Source organism: Bos mutus, chromosome 4, assembly GCF_027580195.1.
Source record: "Bos mutus isolate GX-2022 chromosome 4, NWIPB_WYAK_1.1, whole genome shotgun sequence".
Lineage (NCBI taxonomy): Eukaryota > Metazoa > Chordata > Mammalia > Artiodactyla > Bovidae > Bos > Bos mutus.
Genome location: NC_091620.1, coordinates 82,009,863 through 82,026,452, shown reverse-complemented (window position 1 = coordinate 82,026,452; position 16,590 = coordinate 82,009,863). Strand labels below are relative to the sequence as shown.

The window sequence follows — 16,590 nt, the reverse complement described above, 5'->3', positions numbered from 1 at the left end:
ATTAGCTTTAAGACATTGAATAAAAGAATTGATTTGGAAAATTATGAAAAATTTTAAAGTCCTGGATCTCAAAAGTTACTGCTTTGCAGGTGACAGTGGTAGGAGTGTGCATTGAATAAGAAAATGCCCGTCCCTTGGAAATCTATTTTTTTGTTTGAAAACTGAAAAATATATCCTCTCTCCTCCCCCATCTTACACGTGGATGTGTGGAATTTAAATATATTTTGACAAAGTGAAGAGAACTGTCTCTATAATATATTGAGGTCAGTGAGTTTTAAAACTGTTTCCCTTGCAGTTTTAAAAGAAGGACCATGAGAGGAAATGACTAAATCCTCTGCGTATATCTTCATTGACAGCTGATAATTAGCAGGCAGCCTAGCAATAATAATTAGTTCCCCCTTGAGAAAATTTCCGGATGAACCCTGAGTTGGTGCATCTCAGTTGTCTTGTTTCTTTGTCCACTGTCTCCCCCAAGTAATTCGTGTTATTTTTAGAGTAGGAAGAACTCAAGATGAGCTCCTTCCTTTTACCCGAGTCAGCACTGTCCATTATTTGCACTGTGTTTTCTGGAGATTACCTGAGATTAGAGTTTCTTTTGTCCTCCTCTTCCTGTATATTTTCTGATTCTTTCATCTAAGCAGCTTGCAGCAGTGCAGAGGGAAAAAGCAGTTAGCCATTGCTTGGTAAATACGCCGTGTCTGTGGACTATAATTTGGTGCTAAAACCACTATTATGACTTAAAATGCTGGCTCTAAAACTAAAAGGAGAAAATATTCTTAAAGAAGGAGGAAAGCTTCCTGCTTAAGGTTTTTGTTTTGTTTCCCTAAGTGTATACCAAAAAAGTATTTAATTCATTTGGAAACTATAGCAAGTGAAGTACAAAGATTTCAGGTTTTTAAACTAAAATATATAAAATTGAGGATGTCACCAATTCATAAAGCAACATGAAAAATTCAATAGTTATTTGAGAGAGTTTTTAAATACAAATGAAAGGTAATTAAAATTAAACTTGATATTAACCTGAGTTTTCTTGTTGTAAATGCTGTTGAATTATTTGAATTATGTCGATTCTAACAACTGAATATTGGGAAAACCTTCCATTTTATTTTATTATGAATAGGAGTCTCTGTAAAAAAATGTATTCAAGTTGAGAAATATTATAATCCCTTAATAGAATAGACTTTTCTGTGTTGTTATTGTTCAGTCCTAAGTTGTGTCTGACTCTTTGTGATCCCATGAACTGCAGCACATCAGGGTTTCCTGTGCTTCACTATCTCCCAGAGCTTGTTCAAACTCATGTCCATTGAGTCAGTGATGCCATCCAACCATCTCATCCTCTGTCACCACCTTTTCCTCTTGCCCTCAGTCCTTCTCAGCATCAGGTTCTTTTCCAGTGAGTGGGCTCTTCACATCAGGAGGTCAAAGTATTGGAGCTTCAGCTTTAGCATCAATCCTTCTAGTGAATATTCAGGGTTTATTTCCTTGAGAATTGACTGATCTCCTTGCTGTCCAACGGACTCTCAAGAGTCTTCTCCAGCCTCATATTTTGAAAGCATCAATTGTTTGGGGCTCAGCCTTCTTATGGTCCAACTCTCACATCCATACATGACTACTGGAAAAACCATAATTTTGACTGTCTGGACCTTTGTCAGCAAAGTGACGTCTCTGCTTTTTAATACGCTGTCTAGGTTTGTCATAGCTTTCTTTCAAGAAGCAAGAGCCTTAATTTCATGGCTACAGTCACTGTCCATAGTGCTTTTGGAGCTCAAGAAAATAAAGTCTGTCACTGTTTTCATTTTTCCCCCCTCTGTTTGCCATGAAGTGATGGGACCAGATGCCATCATCTTAGTTTTTTTGTTTTTCCCAACATTTTTGAATGTTGTGTTTTAAGCCAGACTTTTCCCTCTCCTCTTTCACCTTCATCAAGACGCTCTTTAGTTCCTCTTTAATTTCTGTCATTAGCGTGGTATGATCTGCAAATCTGAGGTTGTTGATATTTCTCATGGCAACCTTGATTCCAGCTTGTGAGTCATCCAGCCCAGCATTTTGCATGATGTACTCTGCATGTAAGTTAAATTAGCAGGGTGACAGTATACAGCCTTGATATACTCCTTTTCCAACTTTGAACCATTCCATTGTTCCATGTCCAGTTCTGTTTCTTCTTGTCCTGAAAACAGGTTTCTCAGGAGACAGGTAAGGTAGTCTGGTATTCCCATCTCCTTAAGAATTTTCTGCAGTTTGTTCTTAGTTCCTTCTGTAGGAAGTTTTAGATGTAATGGATTATGGAGTTCTTGTTTATAAGGAACAAACTTTTAACAAATCAAACCACCTTGATGGTGTTTGTCTCTGGGGAACAGAACTGAAGAAGACTAAGCTGTGTGCTGCACAGTGGTGATGGACACCGCATCTACCATGGATAATTAATAGCAAAGCTCTCCAGTCAACTTTCCTTATTTACATTTTGGCACCAGCAATGACCAAATAACCTTAGCTGTGTGCTGTGCTGTGCTTAGTTGCTTAGTCCTGTCTGACTCTTTGCGACCCCATGGATTGTAGCCCACCAGGCTCCTCTGTCCATGGGATTCTCCAGGCTAGAATACTAGTGGGTTTCCATGCCCTCATCCAGGTATCTGTGTTCTGAATCTCTTTAAAACCTGTCTTTTGCATTTGGGAAACAGGAATAGTTATAGGTCCTCCCTCTTACAAGTAAGTGCCACATGATTAAGTGAGATGTTTAGCCAAATATCTAGACAACTGTGATCCAGTCGAATTGAGACATAAAATTAACCATCACATCAGGCAGTGCTCTTAAGCAATTGATCTAGTTTTTCTCTTGTTTTTTAGTGACTTTGGATTTTTTTAGAAGCCTGGGGTCAATTTTGATATTCACTTTAACGTTGTGTTGGATATTAGAGAATGACTTACATTTAATAAAATTTATTCCAGACCTCTCATTTTGTTTTTTATTTCCCAATATTTTAATATCCCTAAATATATATTTATTTGTTCAATTGAATATTTGCATGAGTCATCTCAGATCCTTTTTGGAAAGAGGCAAGTAAAATAATCAAATAAAAGTAGAAAATTAGAGTTAGTATTAAAGCATAAATACGCACAACTTTTAAAAATGTTTGTGTTTAGAATTCCTCTGTGTTAGTCCAAATATATATCTGAAGTACAGACATTTACACATAGTAGATACTTTTGGCCTTCCCTGACTTAGAGCTCAAGATGTTGGAGAGTCCCAGACAGGAAGGAGGATTTGAGTCTCAGAGAGAATTAAGGATCACAATTGGGATTTATCTCTATGGAAGTGGACAATAAAAATATAAACCATTGAACTAATATGTTTTGGTTAGTACCTTGATTCTGAAATTTCTATTGATAAGCCTGAACTTGTTAGGAATCAGTCATCAGCACTATTCTGTTGTATTGGTCAAAGTAGAGAGTTACAGAAGCATTGAATGTCCACCCCTCATATAGGGAACATGTTTAAAGAAAACTACAGTCTATTTATTAGATCTTATATTTAAAAAAAATAACTTAGGAACTATCCCAAGAAGTGTCTTTATAAGTGAAATGAAATTTCTTAACTTACTGCCTAAGGCATGTACATCATATTCAATTTTATGTATCCAGGCATATCTTGGCAGCAGTTTTTCCTGAGGCAATATGAATGAATCAGAATAAATTAGATCAAAAATTCCTGATAACCTGAAAGTATTTCCTGACCCTATAATATTTTAAACATATGAAAAGTCATAAATTAATGTTTTAACTACTTCCCTTTAGGCAAGTTTAAATACGGGTCATGAGCTATTTAGAATTTTTCATTGATCACTCCATTTTTGAAGATGTCAAAAATATAGATTCAGCACTATACTTTGAAAGACTAAAAATATCTGTCTTTGGATTTGTATATTTTTAACAATGTCTTATCACCTCCATTTTAGAAATGCAATTTAGGCAAATAATAATTTAGAGGACAGAAGGGTGATTAACATGTGAGGAAACCAGTCTAAAGAGGTTAAGTGGTTATTCAAGGTTCCTCAGGTAATTAATGGCAAAGTCAAGACCAGAACCTGGCTCCTCAGCTTCTCAGCCTACAGGACTTTCATAATGGCATATACATCTGTTTTACGTTAATTCTCTCTTTCTCTCTCTCTCTTTTTTTTGGAGGGGGGATTTTTTTTTTTTTTTTTTCATTGTAATAGTGTATGTAGGATAGTTTTCTCTTTCCCATTTATTCCCTGGGCACCTGAGTTTCTTCATAAGTCACTTAAAGGATGATAGTAATTCAAACTGTTACACTGTGGTTCTTTACTGTGGTGGAAAAAAAATCAATAAATATAAAGGCCATGAGCAAGGAACTTGTGAAAATTTTGCAGTTGTTGGAATTTTTCCCTTTGCATTTCCCAAACTACACCTCAACAGAAACATGAGTTCAATTTTGTTATCTCATGGGATAGACTGGTCATATAGATGGAGGATGGGTCCAAATAAAATCTGATATATTAAAAGAAAATAAGACTGGTGGATCTACATTCAGTTCAGTTCAGTTGCTCAGTTGTGTCCGACTCTTTGCGACCCCATGGACTGCAGCACGCCAGACTTCCCTGTCCATCACCAACTCCTGGAGCTTACTCAAACTCATGTCCATTGAGTTGGTGAAGCCATCAGTATTCACTGTTGGATATCACAGTTGTATATCACTATTGGATCAGTAGTTAGTCTCTTATTATTATTGATTAAAAAATAGGAACTACCACCTTTACGCTATAAAAATTAGATATAATAAGTACTGCAGAAGTTGGCAAGTCATAAAAACAAGTACAAGTTTTGATGTCTATATCTCTAGGTATATATGGAGGTAATGAGGCTGTAATGACTTCACTGGGAAAAAGCAAGGGCATTCCATCCTTACTGGAATTCACTTAACAGAGGGCCTCCTTTACTGGTGAGGCTGCCTCTCTTTCCAATTCATACTTTTCAAAATTTGCAATGAGTACTCAACTGTGGCAATGCTTTGGGGTAGGTTCTGAGAGGGTAACAGGCAGGAAGGCCAGGGGTCTCCAAATAGAGGAAATAGCCTGCAAGTGTCAGACATTTTTATCTCTCTTAAGCGGCAGGAGGAAACAAACTAGCAATATTTTTTCCTTCTCTATACAAATTTAAAGGGAGGTTTCTCTTAAAATACTGTGTTGCCATAATGACACCTGGTTTGGCCTGAAGTTAACTATTCTCAAACCTAGAGATAACCAATGCCTTTTTCTTATGGAAATGTCCATCTTAAGCTATGCTAATGTACTCTGCCTTTACCCCAAACTCTGTCTCCAAGTCGGTTCCGCCTCTTGGCCCAGAACCTACTTGACAAACCAGTATGGATATTGTTCCCCTAATCTATGTAAATGAAACTATTTGTATGGTGGTCTGCCCTTCTTCAAGATTCAAGTTAATCGTTTTATGGCCCAGGATAAACCATTTATCCCAAAATGCATCTTATGGGTGAGGGGCCTGGTGCCATTCTGAATTTTAAGATATTCCTTTCTTTCATTAACAGACTGCTAGTGACTATATAACATCCAGCTAAAGACTAGCAGGGGGGTACTCTTTCTGCCCCCTTCTGATGCCTATGTCAGAAGCTTTCTCTATCTCCTTTATACTTTAATAAAACTTTACTACACAAAAGCTCTGAGCGATCAAGCCTCGTCTCTGGCCCCGGATTGAATTCTTCTCCTCCGGGAGCCAAGAATCCCGGTGTATTCGCGTGATTCAACAACAACCTTTCAGTTCCTCATGTTTGTTTCCTTTCATGACTTTCTCTCAGTTTCCAGCCAACTTAGTCTCCTAAACTCTGTACCTTACTGTTCTTGGTAAGTTTGTAGTTTGTAGAGATCTGTTAATTCTACTTAGCATATACCCATTCTTTGATCAGTTAAATATGTTCAGATAATGATTTCACCATGCTTAACACTTGAAGAATTTTAGAAATATATCAGAATAACTGGGGAGCTTTTTCTGCAAAATAGTTTCCTGATCAGACCGGATGTAACACCTTAAGTGATTACATATAAAGACAAGATATAATGGCAGTGGAGAACTTTGATTTATATTTTTGGTATGGTATTGAATTCCTAAAAAGTGCATCTCTTTCTGTGAATGCCTAGTAAGAAAGGAAAAGAATGTGATTCTACCTTGACAAAATTACGAAATAGGAAAAATTTGTCTTCCAGAATTCAAGAACCCTTAAATCTCTCAAATTCCTATTTTCATCCTCCCTAAATAAAGTACCTTATTATTTCCATCTCTCCCTAAAAAGTTTAAGTTCTTTATTTAGATGAATTGTCAAATGATTCAATATCACAAGTTTTACCTTTATAAATGATACTTTGATGCTAGCAATATTGCTTGTTTTAAACTAAAGATTTAAGGTTAGCCCTATCCCATGAAATGCTGGAGATCAGTACTTTCAGAGTAGAGAAATAGAAGTTAATACATTCTTAATAGAGGGGAAAAATACTTCATTTCTCTTTTCTCAGAAATAGTGTAAGAGTGGACAAAATAATGTAGATCTGTCATATTTCATATTGCTATCTGGATTTGAGTGTTTTGGTTACCAGTATTTAACCTTCTCTGTCAGTTGCATTAGGAACAGATTTTTGGGAAATGAAGTTATCTGTTAACTTGTCAATATTTCCAAGGAGACTTCTTGGGAATTTTCAGCCTTCAGGGTTTTTCATATTGGAGTCATATTCTTTCTCACCCTCAAAGTCTCTCACATATCATTTAACAACCATAAGTAATAAACTGCCATATGCAGTGAAATAGCTTCAACAAACAAACAATACCACAGATTTGCCAGATTCTGACTTTCTGAAGTAAGTTCAGTCCAGTTCAGTTGCTCAGTTGTGTCTGACCCATTGTGACCCTAGGAACCGCAGCACACCAGGCCTCCCTGTCCATCACCGACTCCCAGAATTCACCCAAATTCATGTCCATTGAGTCAGTGATGACATCCAACTATCTCATCCTCTGTCATCCCCTTCTCCTCCTGCCTTCAATCTTTCCCAGCATCAGGGTCTTTTCAAATGAGTCAGCTCTTCACATCAGGTGGCCAAAGCATTGGAGTTTCAGCTACAACATCAGTCCTTCCAATGAACAACCAGGACTGATCTCCTTTAGGAGGGACTGGTTGGATCTCCTTGTAGTCCCAGAGACTCTCAAGAGTCTTCTGCAACACCACAGTGCAAAAGCAGCAATTCTTCGGCGCTTACCTTTCTTTATAGTCCAACTCTCACATCCATACATGACTACTGGAAAAACCATAGCCTTGACTAGACGGACCTTTGTGGACAATGTTTCTGCTTTTTAATATGCTGTCTAAGTTGGTCATAACTTTCCTTCCAAGGAGTAAGTGTCTTTTAATTTCATGGCTGCAATCACTATCTGCAGTGATTTTGGAGCCCCCAAAAATGAAGTCAGCCACTGTTTCCACTGTTTCCCCATCTATTTGCCATGAAGTGATGGCACCAGATGCCATGTCCTTAGTTTTCTGAATGTGGAGCTTTCAGCCAACTTTTTCACTCCCCTCTTTCACTTTCATCAATAGGCTCTTTAGTCCTTTTGAAGTAAGAGTAGTACATAAACAGTAGCCTAAATCACAGTTTTAGACAGTAGATCCCTGTCAGTTTTAACAGTTATTCCCTTTGTAGTGAATACTACCATGTTTTACTTCATTGCATTCACAGTCCTGATAGTTTCCAGACTCGGGTGATTTGATTCTGGACATGACTTTCAAAACCAGTTTCAAGTAGAAACATTTTTTCTGAATTGGTGTTCATCTGGAATTAAATGGACTTGTTTTGGGGATATTTATTTTAGAATTGGGATTTTTATTATACATAGAGAAGTAAATATAAAAGTCATAGTGGGGCTGGTGCATTGGGATGACCCAGAGGGATGGTATGGGGAAGGAGGAGGGAGGAGGGTTCAGGATGGGGAACACATGTATACCTGTGGCGGATTCATTTCAATATTTGGCAAAACTAATACAATATTGTAAAGTTTAAAAATAAAATAAAATTTAAAAAAAATAGCTCAACTGGAAAAAAAAAAAGTCATAGTGGAATAACTTTTCTATGTGTGCTTTACACTAAAGTTTGTGAAAAATAATTCCATATTTAAAAGCATAGGCTATTGAAATTGCTCAGTCGTGTCCAACTCTTTGCGACCCCATGGACTGTAGCCTATCAGGCTCCTCCATCCATGGAATTTTCCAGGCAAGAGTGCTGGAGTGGATTGCCATTTCCTTCTCCAGGGGATCTTCCTGACCCAGGAATCGAACCCGGGTCTCCTGCATTGCAGACACTTTACCATCTGAGCCACCAGGGAAGCCCTACTTTTCATATTAAGTTGTGTCAAAGTTTTTCCATTCATAAACTTAAAAAAGATTTTAATTTGTGCACATTGTAACTTATTTCCATTATACTCTGTTTTTAAATGCTGAACAATTTTTTTTGTTTTTAAAATTATAGTAGAACTATAATGTTGTATGAATCTGTTTACAACATATTGATTTGATATCAAGTCATATCAAGAAATGACTATCCCTATAAGTTAATTAATATCCATCCCTTTACATGGTTAGAATATATACTATTTTAGCATCTTTCAAACACACAACCAAGTATTGACAGTGTATTATATATTTTTAATCTTTCTGAACAATAAATGTTATCATTTGTATTTATGATAAAATAAATGAATGTTAACTGCACAGTATAAATACATGTGAAAATACAGCCATGAAAAATTGTTACAAAGGTATTTGTATTTTCTGTATTTAGAGTACATTTTGTTTTGCATTTCAGAGCTCTTGGATCTAAACAGAACATCAGTCTTTCATAGCCGTTTTGGATTTCTTAATCTCCAGACAATGCTACTGGATGAATATCAAGAGAGACTCTTCGTGGGAGGCAAGGATCTTGTATATTCCCTCAGCTTAGAACATATCAGCAGTGGCTATAGAGAGGTATGAAAGAGTAAACTATATTTCAGGAGAGAAAGAAAAGGAGTAAGGGAGAAATCTTAAATGGGTGTTACTTGGATTAGATTTTTCATTGTCTTGACCACATGAACATTCTGAGTGATAATATTATTGAAAGAAATCAAATACACATTAAAAATAAAATCATTTTGAGAAGATTTATAAATAATGCAGAATAAACTTTTCTAGCACACCACTGATTCCCAAATCCCCAGAAGACTTCTGATTGATGCATTGAAACTTTCTCTTGCCTAGCGGCCCTTGTACCACACCCACTCTCCTGACACCTAGGTTTGTATATTCTGATTTAAAGTCCCTTTGGGCTTTATTACTCCAAAAATCCCAGCCTGAAGAAATATGGATGTGTGAACTCAGTGTAGCTGACTCATGTATTTCTATTGGTAAGATCACTAATTCAGATGGATGCTCTTTAAACCTAAAGGATTAAAATATATTAAAACAGGCAAGCATTCAACTATTTTGAGAAGGTTAACTATAAGAAGAAAAATGGTTCTTATAATCTGTGCTTGTAGAGTTGAATTAATATGTTTCCAGAACTATATCAACCTTACATAAAACATTCAGATATATGTAGACTATAGCATTTTTTGGCATAAAGGTATATATTACATAATACATTTTCTTTATAATTTACTTGTATATTTTTATGTTTGTCAAAATGAACAATGTCCATATTTTTTAAAGTCATTTTAAAAAAATTATAAAAAGCAGAACACCTTCATCCCATCCAATTCCTAATCTCTAGAGAAAATAATTTAAAACTCTCGTATTTTCTGGTTCTTATCTCCACGTGTTGAAGTGACATCTGTGTACTGTTCTTTCTTGATATCACTATGCTATGCTATGCTATGCCAAGTCACTTCAGTCGTGTCCGACTCTGTGAGACCCCATAGATGGCAGCCCACCAGGCTCCCCCGTCCCTGGGATTCTCCAGGCAAGAACACCGGAGTGGGTTGCCATTTCCTTCTCCAATGCATGAAAGTGAAAAGTGAAAGTGAAGTCGCTCAGCCATGTCCAAATCTTAGCAACCCCATGGACTGCAGCCCACCAGGCTCCTCGGTCCATGGGATTTTCCAGGCAAGAGTACTGGAGTGGGGTGCCATTACCTTCTCCGTGATATCACTAGTTTTAGACAATATCTGTTGACTTTCTGTAAATGAAGATGAAGATTTTTGCTTCCTTTTCTTGCAGTGACGTAGCTAAAATATCTGCACAATTTCAGCAGCAACCCCTACTCATCTGCCCTGTCATCTTCCTATTATAGCTGTACCACAATTTTTAGCTAAGTAGTAACTATATACATTATTATAATTAGGAAAATAGATCACACTTCTTCCCCCTCCCCCGATTAAATGTTTTCTCTTTTTTTTTATTTGCTTGGATTATTGTTGTTTAATCACTAACTCATGTCCGATTATTTTGTGACTCCATGGACTGTAGCCCACCAGGCTCCTCTGTCCATGAAATTTCCCAGGCAAGAATACTGGAGCGAGTTGCCATTTCCTTCTCCAGGGGATCTTCCTGACACAGGGATCGAATTCAGGTCTCCTGCACTGGCAGGCGGATTCTTTACCATTGAGCCACCAGGGAAGCCCAATATCTGTTCCATAAAATAATAAATAATGTAAATATCTTAGACGACATAATAGTTAAATAAATACCTAGAACTCACCGACCAACTCAAGAATGACATTATCACCATCCCCACTGCTTGTAGTTGCCTTTCGTTTCCTCCCTCTTTTCCTCCTGTGTCTCCTGCTACCTAGAAGCCATCACTCTGATGGATTTTTTGGTTTATTTATTTATTAATTTCAAATTTTAAAGAATTATTGTATCATAATGAGTGTTTCCCTATTACATTGTATTGTTTAGAGTTACTTGTTTTAAGCTATGTAAAAATGATACACAATTGTTTATTGTAGCCTACTGCTTTTTTGTTTTGTTTTAGTATTAGTTATTAGATTCAATTGTGTTACTTGTGACTGTGCCTCCTTTGTTGTAGGGGTATGAAGATTGAATGAGGAACACAAGTTAGATTTTTAGTTTTTTTTTTTTTTTCCATATTGTATATTTAAGCAGCATATTGTTTTTGCATAACTTTTCCCATCTTTTAATTTACTGAGGTGTAATTTACAAATACAATTTGTAATTTACAAATACAGTTCCTGCTGATGGTGACTGTAGCCATGAAATTAAAGCAGACTTGCTCCTTGGAAGGAAAGCTATGACAAACCTAGACAGTGTATTAAAAAGCAAAGAAAATCCTGGCTTTGCATTTGTAGTTGGGCTTCTCTGGTGGCTCAGAGGGTAAAGTGTCTGCCTGCAATGCAGGAGACCTGGGTTCGATCCCTGGGTCAGGAAGATCCCCTGGAGAAGGAAATGGCAACCCACTCCAGTCCTCTTGCCTGGAAAATCCCATGGACAGAGAAGCTTGGTAGACTACAGTCCATGGGATCGACAAAGAGTCGGACATAACTGAGCGACTTCACTTCACTTGCATTTGTAGTACTCGGCAAATTCCTTAATCCCTTTATTCTTCTGCTTTCTCATTTGTTAAAGGGGACAAATATTAGGGTATTCCCTGAATATTAGGGTATTCACTGAAAAAAATCCGCACGTTAAGTGGACCTTCACAGTTTGAACCCATGTTGTTCAAGGATCAACTATAACAATCAGAACTTGTATTATTATATACACATTAGACTGATTTTTCCTGTGCAATTTTGAAATAGGTAAGAACTTACCATTTACTGGGCTTCCCTGGTATCTCAGAAGGTAAAGAGTCTGCTTGCAATGCAGGTGTACCCACGTTTGATCCCTGGGTCAGAAAGATCCCCTGGAGAAAGCAATGGCTACCTACTCCAGTATTCTTATCTGGGAAATCCCATGGACAGAGGAGCCTGGTGGGCTATAATCTATCGGGTCACAAAGAGTTGGACAGGACTGAGTGACTTTCATTACCATTTAATAAATTTACTGTTAGTTTTTTAGATACTGACTTTGCTTTATAAATTAATTCATTCATAGCATTTCCCAGACTATGTAATGATACTTTCACCCGGAAATTCTGTTCCCTTGTATCTATGTCACATTCATAAAAGACCCTTGACCTTCACTCAAAAATGGAAGAGTCAATCCTGGTGGTAAAACTGTAAAATTTCTACCCTTATTTTTCCATTTGTTTTATTTCATGAAAGCCTCCTACCTGCCAGAAAAAATTTCTTCTGCAGATTACTCTCTTGAAAAGTCTCTAAAATCCACAGATAACACGATACTTAGATTAAACTCTGATTTCATCAGGAACTTCCTAAGAAATTTATTTAAACCTTTTTTTTTTTCTTTGCACTTCTGTCTAAAGTCTTTTGGTGCAAAATGTTTTGGACTGATTTAGAGGAAATCATTATTCAGGTGAAAATATTAAAGTATCTTGAGATTCTGATCATTATGTGACAATAGCAGAACGAGAAGGCAGTGGCACCCCACTCCAGTACTCTTGCCTGGAGAATCCCATGGATGGAGGAGCCTGGTAGGCTGTGGTCCACGGGGTCGCGAAGAGTCTGACATGACTGAGCGACTTTGCTTTCACTTTTCGCTTTCACACATTGGAGAAGGAAATGGCAACCCACTCCAGTGTTCTTGCCTGGAGAATCCCAGGGACAGTGGAGCCTGGTGGGCTGCTGTCTGTGGGGTCACACAGAGTCAGACACGACTGAAGTGACTTAGCAGCAGCAGCAGTATAGATAGAAGACTTGGAAAGAGAAAAACATGAGGAGGATATGGCAACACACTCAGTTCTTGCCTGGAGAATCTCATGGACAGAGGAATGTGGTGGGCTGCAGTCTGTGGTGTCACAAAGAGTCAGACATAGCTGAAGTGACTGAGCATTTTATAAGATAATTAATTGAGTTATTAATTACCTTGAACAGTGCCAGAAAATATGTAGTGTTATCCAAATATTTGCTATCATGGTTATTATCTGAACAAGACACAGAATTAGCACATGATTCTTGTGTGCTTCCATTTCTAAGTGAGGTATAAGAGTCCTACATATTAAAGACTATTCAACTAAGTTCTACAAATAGTCATGGAAATATGAATTACGCAGAAATGAATAAAACAGTCCCTACCCTAAAATATTTCTAGTGCAATGGAGAAGATACATACACATCTGTCATAGATAGCACAATTTAAAGAGAACTATAATAAAGGCCCAAATAAAATACTAAGAAAATATGCATAAACTGAGAGTTGGGGTTTCCTGGAGGAGATATAATTTAAAAGTGGACTTTGAATAGTAGTTGGAATTTTGAGTCACACAGTTTGGTAGTGAGGAGAGGGAAGAAGCTGAGAAATTTTAGAGCAATTTGAAATAATGATTTGGTTGAAGTAGATAGGTGAGGTGGGGGCATGTGGGTGGGAACTGGGGAGAGTGATAGTTAAGGAAGGAAATATGGTTTAGACCAGATCCTGAAGAACATTGACTGCTGAGCTGTTGAAACTTAAGCAATGCAGGAGCCAGTGGGAGAGTCTGAGTATTACGTTATGTCTCAGTATAACATAATGAGAATGATAGTTTAGGGTGATTGCTTTAGCAGCAGCATGTTGGGTAAATGGAAAAAAGAGGAAAATAAGGCCGTGAGGCCAGTAAGTAACAATTAGAACTTAAAACCAAGTTTATTTGTCTAAGAAGCCTAAGCTATTTGTACTACACCATAGAATTGAGAACCAGAATGCTACTTTAGTGTGAACTGTGTCTCCCAAATTGGTCTTCAGCTTACCATTCAGATCAGATCAGATCAGATCAGTCACTCAGTCATGTCCGACTCTTTGCGACCCCATTAATCGCAGCACGCCAGGCCTCCCTGTCCATTACCAACTCCCGGAGTTCACCCAGACTCACGTCCATTGAGTCAGTGATGCCATCCAGCCATCTCATCCTCTGTCATCCCCTTCTCCTCTTGCCCCCAATCCCTCCCAGCATCAGAGTCTTTTCCAATGAGTCAACTCTTCGCATGAGGTGGCCAAAGTACTGGAGTTTCAGCTCTACCATCATTCCTTCCAAAGAAATCCCAGGGCTGATCTCCTTCAGAATGGACTGGTTGGATCTCCTTGCAGTCCAAGGGACTCTCAAGAGTCTTCTCCAACACCACAGTTCAAAAGCATCAGTTCTTCGGCGCTCAGCCTTCTTCACAGTCCAACTCTCACATCCATACATGCCCACAGGAAAAACCATAGCCTTGACTAGACGGACCTTTGTTGGCCTTTTGTTGTCAGGGGTTTCTTTCCTCTTGGTTCTTACTGCCTTTGCATCACTAGTGTTTCCTTTGCTGCGAAGTTGCTTCAGTCGTGTCCGACTCTGTGTGACCCCATAGATGGCAGCCCACCAGGTTCCCCCGTCCCTGGGATTCTCCAGGCAAGACCACTGGACTGCGTTGCCATTTCCTTCTCCAATGCATGAAAGTGAAGTCACTCAGTTATGTCCGACTCCTAGCAACCCCATGGACTGCAGCCCACCAGGTTCCTCCGTCCATGGGATTTTCTAGGCAAGAGTACTGGAGTGGGTTGCCATTGCCTTCTCCAGTGTTTCCTTTAGTGATGGTTAATAGACTAGTGAAACAGTTGTTGGTGACAGAAGCGGAGGAAAACCAATGACAAGATCAAGGAACTGTTTCCCCTTTGTTAATTTATGGCAAAGTTGAGAGTCCAAGGAGGCTCTGGTATTCAAAGACAGCATAGGGACTAGCTTGTCTGTTCTGTTGATATAGCCTCTTGCAATCTGTGCACATTTGAGAATTACCAAGTCTTCCTGAAAAATAAAGTTATTCTTGGGGACATAGCAATACTATATAGTTTGACATATAAAATTTTTTTTCATTTCATTTTCTTTTCTTTTTTCATTTCATAAAGAAATCAAAAGTGGAAATGTTGATTTATTTAAGCTGTATTTTATAGGACTTCATGTGCTGTGCTTAGTTGCTCCTTCGTGTCCCACTCTTTGAGACCCCATGGACTGTAGCCCACCAGGCTCCTCTGTCCATGGGGATTCTCTAGAGAAGAATGGAATGGATTGCCATGCCCTCCTCCAGGGGATCTTCCCAACCCAGGGATTGAACCCAGGTCTCCCGCATTACAGGCAGATTCTTTACCATCTGAGGCACCAGGGAGGACTTCATCGGATATTCCATATTTAGTAATAAATTTTTGCTTTAACTTTTACCGATGGCTTTTCTGTTTCTAAATTTCACCTTTTTTTTCCTTCTAAAATTATTCTTACCACTATTATTTAAAGCTAAAGTTGCACTACTTAATTTGGATATCTATAAATAAAGTTTAGTCACTTCTATTTGTAAAAATATTTATACTTTTCTCACTCAAGTTTATTGAATGAAAGGTGAAAAAAATTCTTCCATTTTAGAACTTCATTTTTTTTAAGTGGGAGAAAGGCATTAGAATATAATTTGCATATAAAATGGCAAATGGTGTTTCACATTAATGATAGCAGTTTAGTAGATTTCATCCATTAAAAAGGCCATTTGTTGTTCAGTCACTAAATTATGTCTAATTCTTTGTGACCCCATGGATGGCAGCACACCAGGCTCCTCTATCCTCTGCTATCTCCCGGAGCTTGCTCAAATTCATGTCCATTGGGTCAGTGATGCTATCTAACCATCTCATGCTCTGCTGCCCCCTTCTCCTTTTGGCTTCAATCTCTCCCAACATCAGAGTTTTACCAGGCCAGAAATGTTTGTGTTATAATAATAGTGTTCTAATTCAAAAGCTTTTGATTATCAACATTTCAAGAACAAATTTTATCTGTAATGCAGAAGATTATAATTCTGGTTATAAAGTATTTGAATAATGACAGTCATTATAACTAATTATAAAAGGATAAACAGTAAGAGGGAAGTGTGACAGGTTAAAACTACCATTTATAAACCATTAAGTCTCTTTTAATGTGTTATATTCAAAACATATTTTCTTGATTTTAATGACCTTTGTAGGACCTTTAATTAAAATATGTGTTGATGGGCACTGGTACTATATATAGATGTAAAATATAGAAATAAAAAACTAAAATATAAACAATATTTTTCATTAGAATAATAGAATTAGGAAGAGAATATTAGACAAAGTTATAATAGTGTCTTAGTCACTTAAATATATTCCAAGGGAGATTTACATTTACTGTATCATTTTATTTAATCTTTTTCAATAAAAAAAGGAAATAATGTTTTTTAGACAGTTAAATTATTACTTTTTTGTTCATTTGTTTTTGCTCTCCAAAATCTCTGAGTGTTCTAACATCATGTAACAATAGAATAGTTAAATTCTTAATCCTGGTATAATTAGGAGGTTCAATAGGGAGTCCAGAAAAGAATACTTTGTAATTTAATTTTTATTTTATTTTTCTCGTTTGAGCTATACAAGAATAGTAAATGGCCTGTTAAAATGCATTAGAACAATTAAATTATATAGTAGGAATATTGTGATGAAATCATGTGTATTTAACCTTTGCTTTTTGT

General features: G+C 37.3%; 1 protein-coding gene across 1 annotated transcript in view; it reads left to right on the top strand.

Moving 5' to 3' along the window:
• The window catches only part of SEMA3E (semaphorin 3E), a 275,070-nt gene that overhangs the window by 140,917 nt on the left and 117,563 nt on the right, over nucleotides 1–16,590 (top strand). Inside the window, exon 2 of the mRNA XM_070369709.1 lies at nucleotides 8,871–9,031. Within this exon, the coding sequence (XP_070225810.1) occupies nucleotides 8,871–9,031 (161 nt within the window). The remainder of the gene's footprint in view (nucleotides 1–8,870; nucleotides 9,032–16,590) is intronic.